The 10,395-nt window shown below is 51.4% G+C and overlaps 1 protein-coding gene across 1 annotated transcript; it reads left to right on the forward strand.

The window, feature by feature from the left end:
• On the forward strand, positions 1–9,229 carry Aldh3b2 (aldehyde dehydrogenase 3 family member B2). The gene is made up of 10 exons (XM_021152065.1): positions 1–101; positions 5,224–5,386; positions 5,732–5,842; positions 6,057–6,177; positions 6,287–6,372; positions 6,485–6,566; positions 6,864–7,250; positions 7,634–7,800; positions 8,341–8,440; positions 8,657–9,229. The coding sequence occupies exons 1-10, from the start codon at positions 64–66 to the stop codon at positions 8,839–8,841; spliced, it is 1,440 nt and encodes a 479-aa protein (XP_021007724.1). The 5' UTR covers positions 1–63; the 3' UTR covers positions 8,842–9,229.
• The last annotated feature ends 1,166 nt before the right edge of the window (positions 9,230–10,395 follow it).

The following is a 10,395-nucleotide window of genomic DNA, read 5'->3' on the forward strand; positions in this document are numbered from 1 at the left end:
AGAAAGATCGGCAGAGGCAATTGAGAGCCTGGCTACAAGAGTTGCTGCACATCTGGAGCCAGAATGTCTGCTGCGGAGACAGGCTCGGAGCCCTCCCAGGCGTAGATGGGGACTCAGAAAAAGGTGGCAAAGGAAAATCAAAAAAAAAAAAAAAAAAAAAAAAAAAAAAAAAAGGCCCTGGGTGGGGGACAGATGTGTTGGGAACAGGATATGGAGTCACGGGTGAGGGGCAGGGCTAGGAGCTGAGGGTTTGAGACCAGCAGTGAGCCTATGTCATTACAACAGGACAGCCTAGGTCATTACAACAGGACCGGAGGCCTAGATCAGAGGTACACAATCATCTGCCTGCTTCTTCTGAGCCTCATGTTCCTGTTACATATAAGAAACACCCAAGAGTCCCAGGACGAGGGGCAAACCTCATCCTGTCTGGAGGAGCTCCATGCTGCTAAGGTGGCAGCCGCACAAGCAGATGGAGACCTGGCAAGGGACACTAGAGCTGCCACCAGGATCAGAAAGGAGGGGACCTCTTGGGAGGCAAGATCAGAGCCGAGAAGTTTGTCTGTCTGTCTGTCTGCCTGCCTGCCTCTCTGTTTGAGTCAGGGTCTCACTGTGTAGCCCTGGCTGTTCTGGAATTAACTGTGTAGACCAGGCTGGCCCCAAACTCACAGAGATCTGTTTGCCTCTGCCTCTGGAATGCTGGTGAGCATTACCACACCCAATCCAGTTTTAGGTTTAAAAAGCTATGTTACCAGTGGGGCACAGTGGTTTATGCCTGTCATCTCAGCTCTCTAAATGTTGAGGTAGGAGAAGCATGAGTTCAAGGACAGCCTAGACTGCGTAGTGAGAAAACAGCGGGGTTGTGGATGACAGAAGGCTTGCCTAGAGTGCATGAGGCTCTGTTTCTGACCCCTAGGACTGAAAACACTGAGTGTAATGGCACATGCCTATAATCCCAGCACTTGGGAGTAGGAGTGAAAGCATGAGGGTCAAGGGTTCTAGGTCATCCTTTGATAGATAACAAATTCAAGGCTACACAAGATCCCGTCATCATCCCACCATCATGCCCAGTGTGATGGAGGGCACACGTCTTTAACACCAGCACTCCAAGGCAGAGGTAGGTGCAGCTCTGTGAGTCTGAGGCCAGCCTGGTGTACATGGAGTGTGCCAGGCCAGCCAGAGCCACATAGTGTGATCCAGTGTCGTTAAAAAAAAATAGTGTTGCTCACTGTAGCTCTGGAAACATTACATTCTCTTGGAAAATCTGGAAGCAACTGAAAAGCATAGAGGAAAGGATAAAAACCATGTGTCTAGAAGCTCAGCATGGTGGCACACATGTCACCTCCATACCCAGAAGCAGGGGGACTGCTTCAAGTTCAAAGTTACAGAAAGAGTACCTGGCTAGCTAAGGCTGTGCAGTGAGATCCACGTCACCACTTCCACACACCTGCCTCACATCAAGCAAAAGCAGCTGGGCATGAAAGCTGGGAAGCCACTGTTGCCAGGCAGAGACAGGGATGCCCCTTGGTTGCAGTGACTAGAGCAGCTCAAGGAGTGAGGTCTGGGTTCAGCGATGCATTCTGCCTCATTAAAGAAAGAGAACTGAGGAAGATAGCAGATGTCAATCTCTGGTCTCCACATGCACCTGCACACACACCTGCATGCATGCAAGCAGTCCCTCATATAAGCACCACACATCTATGCATACATAACTCCTCTACATACACCAAGTGGGATGCATATTGGAACATAGTCATAGTGTTGGTGTAGGAGAGAGCTGTGGGGACTGAAAAACACCCATTGTCTATCAGAAACTTGAGGAAGCTGCTCTCATTTCCTTTCTGTCAATGTGATAAAACACTCTGCCCAGAAGCAGCTTAGAGGAGAAAAGGACTGATGTCAGCTTACAGATCAGAGACCATCACTGAGGGAAGTCAATGTTGGTGCTAACTCAAAGCCAAGGAAATACAACAGAAACCACAGAGGGCTCTGCTTTCTGATTAGCACACAGGCTTATTCTCAGCAAGCTTTCTTACACAGGCCAGGACCACCTATCTAGGGAATGGTGCCACCCACAGTGGGCTAGGCCCTTCTGTATCCACTAACAATCAAGACAACTTCACACAGGCAAATCTGGTCTGGGCAATTGCTCCTTTGTGACTCCCTTCTCAAGTGACCTTAGGCTGTGTCAGATTGACAGTCAAAGCAAACTGGGAAAATCAGCTGGGCTCTTTGAGCTTCACTTTCTCATCCGTATTATGGAGAAATGATATGTACCACAAGGCTTAGATAAGATGAGATATGTACCACAAGGCTTAGATACGATGAGATGATATGTACCACAAGGCTTAGATAAGATGAGACATGCCAGCCCTCTTTCTAAATGCCAGTTCTGCCTTCCTTCCAGCCTTGTTCCCTGTTGTGTGTATGTGGTGTGCACAGAATCCACCCTGGCTCTCCATGAAGCAGGTCCCATCAAGACAACTGTCCCTGCTATACCCCATTTCTCACACTCTGCACCCCGAAGCCTTTGCAGTGCTTCCTGTGTCTTCACTACAGTTAGAGCCTGCATGACAGCTCTCTGGCCTGCCTCCAGAGATGCCTATGCTGCTGATCCTGTATAATTAGACTCGTGCTATGTAGCTGACATGTCAGTCAGTGACAGTCAGCGTGCACAGCAGTAACCCTACAGATTATAACAGAGCAGAGTAGAGTAGGCTGCCCCACATTAAGGAGCCCCAGGGACCTTACTACACCTCAGCTTCAGTCCCAGGGAGGCAGTAGGAANGATGGACACTGTTAGAACCACAGGCAATGTGACCAGGAGCTCATGGAGCCTGGGCAGGGGCACTGTGAGGGCTGGTGACATGGTGACATGGCACCCCAGAAGGAGCTCTAGGGCATACAGTTTAGGCCAATTGTTCCAGTTGTCCAGGGACTAGGGAACCAAGTAGCCCGAGCCAGGCCCAGGTCCTCCAGGGAGTCCCTGCAGGGAATAGCCCCTGGTCTTCCTGGCTAGGGGTCTAGGTGGGAACTCCTCCAGGTCTGACTGTAAGGAACGAGGGCCTGTGTTCCCCATTCAGGCCTGACAGGAGGTGAGTCTGCTCAGGAAGAGTCCTGCAGGCCCCAGGGGAGGGGGACCTAAATGTGGAGGCCTCAGTTGGGAAATCAGCTGCTGTCTGTCTGTCCTGGGGAGGAAGGTAAGCCTGAACTCTCCTGTCCCCACATTCCTCAGCTGGGACAGCCCCTGAGAGCCTGCAGTGGCTGCTCAGTTTAGCCTCTCGTTCTTAAGAACAGGCTCTGTCCTAAGAGTTCTGTCCACGGGGGCTCCGTTTTAAAATTCTGTTCAATGCCAGGGTTGAGGGGTGTGTGGTGGGGTGGGTGGTGGTGGAACTGTTGTGAGAGTAGCTTTGTCCACAGAGAAGCACTGTCTGCAGAGATGTGTGTCTGGATGTCTTTAAGTAGGATGTTGGCCTGCTGATGTCCAGGGAGGATATAAGTGTCAGGGGGGTAGAACCTCCAGGGCATTCAGTGAGGTGCTGTCCCTGTCCCTCTCAGGGCTGGGAGCAGGTCCCAACTGATATATTTTGTAATGCAGTGACATGATACAGAGGGAGGGGGTGCCTTAGTGGGCCCATGCTGAAGCACCTCCCCCCTTTGCAGGTGTTAGCTATATGATGGGTCTAGTATGAAATGAAGTTTATTTGGGACATGGGAATGGAGTCTGGGGAAGGGAGTAGAGAAAGAAAGGGGAGAGAGGACAGAAATTTAGAGGAGAAAGAAAGGAAGAGGCTGGCCAGAAACACATGGAGAGAGAGATGAGAGAGAGAGAGAAAGAGAAACCGGAACAGTCTTTAATACATGAGTCAGACTCCTAACTGGCTGTTGCTAGGTAACTGTTGGACAGAGCCTAGAGGAAATGCTAACACCAACAGTGCTGCTCCTGTTCACACATTCAAAGCAACACCCATTCCCACCCAACTCACAACACAAGACGCTTGTGTACAGACACTCAGGTGTGAAGAAGCACCCACTGACAGAGAGAGACGCCTTACATGTATGTAGACACTTGAAAATGGGTGCACATGAATACAAACACACAAGCACATGCACACACAGCCATATAAATATCAGCTTCATAGTTGGAGGCAAACCTGGGCTACTGTTATGTGGCAAAACTTTTCCTGGGGTGACAGAACACATATATCTACTCACCTCAGACAGGAATCCCATAACAAAGGAAAGTATGGTTACCACTAAAATTCAACCTGAGGAACTTACAGGAATATGGGAGAGGGGGTCACTTACAGGAGCAGAAATGACTCAAAGACAGCTGCCTCACCAAGGCCCAACCCAGAATGGGTGACAGCTCCCAAAATCTGGAAATCCCACTCAGGAGGCAGAAGCAGGCAGATCTCTGTAAGTTCAAACCTGGTCTCCGGAGCAAGTTCCAGCACAGCCAAGGCTACACAGAGACACGCTGTCTGGGGGTGGGGGTGGGGAACTGGGGAACTGAAGCACACTGCACTACCTGCAGGCAACTCAGGGGTGGGAAAGAGGCCTTTCCAGGTGGCTCCGTTGGTCTCAGTCTCCTCCCGGCAGAGCTGCTCCTCCTGCAGTGTTCTATGGAAAGGGGCTATACTCATTTCCACATATGCTGGCAGGGACACACACACACACAGAGAGAGAGAGAGAGAGAGAGAGAGAGAGAGAGAGAGAGAGACAGAGAGAGAGAGAGAGAGAGAGAGAGAGAGAGAGAGAGAGAGAGAGGCTGAGGTACATACGTAGCCACTTGAGCTTTGGTGACCTGTGATCGATTGCCAAGGAGAGAACCGACTACAAATCTGACCTCTGACCTTCACACACACATGGTGTGAGTGCCTCGCTTCACGCCCAATAAAAAAATAAGATTTAAAAGAAAAAGAGAGAGAAAACCATGAAATTATTTATTTCAAACAACTACAAACAAAAAGTCATAAAAATAAAACGAAAATCAGAAACACACAGTAACCGCATGTGCATACAACTCCATTATGTGGCCACTGGACCCTATGGTCTTTGGGGGGATATAAAACTCCGGGTTGGAGGATAGGGCTTGGGGAGGATGGGAAAGTAGGGTATGGCTGATGTGTACTGGGAGGCTGCCTCAGGCCCTGGGGTTGATGAAGCTCTACCCCAAGGTTGACAGGAGCACAAACTACCAATGAACACTGTCCTATCCTGCAGGGCAGGCCCCTCTGAGGCCACACTGCACAGCCTGCGGGAGGCCTTCAATGCAGGGCGGACTCGGCCTACTGAGTTCCGGACTGCACAGCTGCGGGGCCTGGGTCGCTTCTTGCAGGAAAACAAAGAGCTGCTGCAAGATGCACTGGCTAAGGATGTGGGCAAGGTACTGTATGGGGGATGAGTGGGGCATCTGGATGGGACAGCTGTGCCCTTGAGGAGCAAGCCTCCCAGTTTATTTAACCCTTGCTCTAAGCACAGACTGCAACATTAGCTAAACACACGGAACACCCCGAGGGGCCGGCGTAACAGCTTAACAGTTGTTACCAAATTGGGAAACTGAGGCACTCAGCGTAAGTTGCTTCCCCAAAGCCTCAGAAGAGGCAGCTGCAGCTCAGGATTAGTCCCATGGGGCAACCACACTGTGTTTATAAGCTCCATGTAATTGTCTCAAGCCTTATCCAAACGGTAGGCCCAGCCCAGCCTTGAACCTGACTTCCTTACCCCACAGTCAGGCTTCGAGTCAGACATGAGTGAGATCATCCTGTGCCAGAATGAGGTGGATCTGGCCCTCAAGAACCTGCAGACCTGGATGAAGGACGAGNNTGTGTCCACCAACTTGGTGAGTCCTGTTGGCTGAGGGATGGTGAGTGAAGGCAAAAGTGGGGTAGCATTCCTGTGCACATTCCTGCCCTTGAGTCCAAAGTAAGCCAGCCTTCTCATGTGGGGACTCCATCACCCAGGCACTGGTGTGTGAGTGTGTGTGTATGTGTGTGTGTGTGTGTGTTAGGGGGGCTCTTACTCATCTGACACCTGTCTATGATTCTGCATCCTAGCTCACCAAACTGAGCTCAGCCTTCATCCGGAAAGAGCCCTTTGGCCTGGTGCTTATCATTGCACCCTGGAATTATCCTGTGAACTTGATGATCATGCCTTTAGTGGGAGCCATTGCTGCAGGTGAGTGGGGTTCTGAGCCCTCCTAGTCTTCCCACAGAAGGCTTCCAGAGGTCCAAGAAGGGNGCAAGCACCAGCCTCCCCTCACTACTTCCCCACTGACTCCTGGCAGGAAACTGTGTGGTGCTGAAGCCATCAGAAATTAGCAAGAACACAGAGAAGGTGCTGGCAGAGCTGCTACCCCAGTATCTGGACCAGGTGAGCATGGCTTTGCCTGCCAAGCAGCTGGCACCCCCACACCCCTGTCCTGGCCAGTGGGGAGGTCCTCCTACCCCGAGTCTGCCTCCTGAGCTNTCTTCCTGCCTTGTAGAGCTGCTTTGCTGTGATGTTGGGAGGACCCGAGGAAACTGGGCAACTGCTGNAACACAAATTTGACTATATCTTCTTCACAGGTAAGGAGAGCCCTGTCCAGGACCTGGGGTAGGGGGATAGCAGATAATACAGTGCAAAAGCATTGTGGGTAAGGCCATAGGCNGGGGAAAGGATGAATCAGGAGGTGGAGGTGTCCCTGAGGGTGGCTCTCCAGGCCCTCTGAGANTCTTGGAGATTGGCTTCTGGGTGGTCAGGATGGAGACAGACTCTAGGAGGTAGGTAGAACAGCCCAGAACTTGGGTTGAGAAAGGTCTCTGTGGACAGAGGAGGCCAAAGGTAATGCTAGTTGACCAGGTGCCTCTTGACCATGTTCTCAGGAAGTCCTCGGGTAGGCAAGATCGTCATGGCTGCTGCTGCCAAACACCTGACACCCATCACCCTGGAGNTGGGGGGTAAGAACCCCTGCTATGTGGATGACAACTGCGACCCCCAGACAGTGGCCAACCGTGTGGCCTGGTTCCGCTACTTTAATGCCGGCCAGACCTGTGTGGCCCCCGATTATGTCCTGTGTAGCCAGGAGATGCAGGAGCGGTTGGTGCCTGCCCTGCAGAATGCCATCACACGTTTCTATGGAGACAACCCCCAGACCTCCCCCAACCTGGGCAGAATCATCAACCAGAAGCATTTCAAGAGGCTCCAGGGATTGCTGGGCTGTGGCCGTGTGGCCATCGGTGGCCAGAGTGATGAAGGAGAGCGCTACATTGGTGAGTCTCCTGTCCCTGTCCCTGGCACACAGCCTACCTGGGCTGAGACCCTTCATACTGAAGCAGGCCATGTTGGACCCTGGTTGTCAGCCTCAGCATGACTCCTTGCATCCTTAAGTTAACCTATTCTTGTGCTATAACTGCACCTAAGCCTGTGACTCCTCAATTACAACCCTAGGTCCCACAGCTTTAGACTCACTGAGCTGGGACCCCAGGTGTCTGGGCTTAGATTTCCATTTGCTTTTCATTGTCCCAGGATGTCAGGTCCCTGGACACTCAGACCTTAGAATCCTGAGGTTCAGATCCTGAGTGTGCCCAGTCTGGAACTTTGTTCCCATCCTTACCATGACAACAAGCAAGGCTGTATCTCCCTTTGTCCTCAGCCCCCACAGTGCTGGTGGACGTGCAGGAGACAGAGGCTGTGATGCAGGAGGAGATCTTTGGGCCCATCCTGCCCCTGGTGACTGTGAGAAGCCTGGATGAAGCCATCGAGTTCATCAACCGGCGGGAGAAGCCGTTAGCACTGTATGCCTATTCCAACAACAACCAGGTGGGGCCTCTTGGGGCTGGGCCACAGGGTGGGTGAAAAGGGGACAGACTGGTCACATCCACTGCTTAGAGCATTAGACTAATGCTGCAAGTTTTAACAGATAGCTTGGTTCCATTGAATACTGCACAGACACATGAAGACAGACAGCGTCAGGGCCATAGGTGCCAGGTGTCTATCCTGGCTGGGGCATCCTCTGCTGGCAGTAAGAGGTGTTCTAGGGAGGCCACTCCCCCTTCTGAGCTGTGCAAAATTCCTCATAAGCCAAGATCCTATGAGATTGAAGGACAACACCATTGAGGACCTCACAGGCAGTGCCTGCCTGGCTGCAGTGGGGATCCATCCACTCTCTTTCAGTTATAACCTTCTCATGCTTATAATAATAGGCCTTGTAAAGTGCGCCCCCTAGTGAGTGCTTAAAATAAGGGACTGCTCAGTGTAAGGAGGAGCTGGGGGAGGCAGTGCAGAAGGGAGGACTCTCTAGTCCCCTGGTGGACTGTCAGAACTCACCCACCCACCTTTGCTCACTTCCATCTCTTTCAGGTGGTGAACCAGATGTTGGAACGCACCAGCAGCGGTGGCTTTGGAGGCAACGATGGCTTCCTCTACCTGACCCTACCAGCTCTGCCTTTGGGGGGAGTTGGTGAGTTCCTGCCCCCACTCCCCATCCCAGAAAGTTCTTTGCGACTCCACTTGGATCCAGGCTCTGGGCCTCTTATGGCCTCAGGTTCCCTATCTATAAATCGTTCTTTGATTGCCCTGCGTTTCTCTGAGCTCCCTTGCAAGCTTTGAGCTTCCCAGGCTGGTGAGCGGGGCTGCCCAGGTGCTGCCCTCACACTCTCTCTGTGTGTCCTTGCAGGCAACAGCGGAATGGGCAGGTACCATGGCAAGTTCTCCTTTGACACCTTCTCCCACCATCGTGCCTGCCTGCTGCGCAGCCCTGGGATGGAAAAGCTTAATGACCTCCGTTACCCGCCTTATGGTCCCTGGAACCAACAACTGATAAGCTGGGCCATAGGCTCCCCGAGCTGCACCCTCCTGTGAATGCCACCTTGACTCCTCTCTCCTGCTGCCCTGCCCCAACCTACCTGAGCTTTTAGTGGCTTCCAAGTCCCCAGTGGTTTTTGAAAGGCAGGTGTGTGGCCCAGCCTGTGAATACCCCACTTCTGGAAGGTTTTCTGAATACACCCGCAGCCAGGCAGACGTATACCCCTTTCCATAGCACAGAATCCTCAGCAGCCTCCTGCTCTTCTGCTTAGACAGAGAAGCCCCCTCACCAAGTTTGTGCAGATCTGGCGACTAAGGCAGACTTAATTTGTCAGATCGTAACAGGATCCCAAAAGACAGAGCAGTTGCTCACAACTTCATCCATAGCTAGAGGGTGGCTTTGTCCCACCTGAAGTGACATGATCATGACCTCAAATCAGAATTACTGGTGGAATCTCAGTGTGTTCATTTGTTACTTTCCTGTATTAAATGACCTCACATGGGCAAATTCAAGGAGAAAAGATTTACTATTGGCTCATGGCACCAGAAGGGGCAGACATGACATTATAAAGGTAATTCATAGAATGGCAAGCCAGGAAACAGCATGAATAAGAAGGAAAGCATGGTTGATTAGTTATGTCTGCTCTGGATCCAGGCAGGAGTGTGTAATATGTACTGGCCACATCTCTGCTCCTAGAAAGATGTAATGAGAGGTAGAATATGAAATTTGAAACTCGGGGATAAAGAGATAGCTCAGTGGTTAAAAGCACTGGCTGCTCTTCCAAAGGAATTGTTCCCAGCACCCACATGGCAGCTTACAATCATCTCGAACTCCAGTTCCAAGGCATTCAACACCCTCTTTTGCCTCAGCAGGAATCAACCACACATGTGATGTGCAGATATACATGTAGGAAAAACACTAATACATGGAAAATAACAAAATCTTTAAAAGTGGAGGCTTTGGACTGGGTGTGGTGGCACATGCCTTGAATCCCAGCAGAGGCAGAGACAAGTGGATCTTCGTGACCTTTGTAAGGTTAGCCTGGTCTACAAAGTGATTCCAGGGATATGTAAAGACCCTATCTCAACAAACAAAAACTGAAGGTTTTATCTAAACATGGGGAAACCGAGGCCTTGAGTCAAGACAGGATTGTGTTAAGCTCATGGAGGATGGCGGGGGCAGTGCTGTGGGACTGTTTTGTTGAGGATCGTGGGGCTGGAGGCTGGGTAGACAGGATGCCTGGGCCCTGAGATTGGCCCCTTGTTTTTCCCTGGTCCCCACCCTGAAGCCACTTCCAGTTCCCAGCCTTGGCTATTGGGCTCCTCATCCTTAGACTCACAACAAACCTGAGCTCGTGGCCTGCAGTTGAGAAAATTAAAGAAGTGTGGTGTTAGAAAATTGGGGTGATGGAGTCTCTAGAATGGTACATAGGGGACACAGCAGAGGCACATAGCAGGGGCTTATGGGTGATTGAGAAGAGAACAATAAAGAGAGGAGGTACCTGCAGTGTGGATGATGGCTGGCTGGAGGAGGTACCTGCTTGTGTGGATGAGGGCTGGCTGGAGGAGGTACCTGCAGTGTGGATGAGGGCTGGCTGGAGGAGGTACCTG

The sequence above is a fragment of the Mus caroli genome, chromosome 19, assembly GCF_900094665.2.
Source record: "Mus caroli chromosome 19, CAROLI_EIJ_v1.1, whole genome shotgun sequence".
Taxonomy (NCBI): Eukaryota; Metazoa; Chordata; class Mammalia; order Rodentia; family Muridae; genus Mus; species Mus caroli.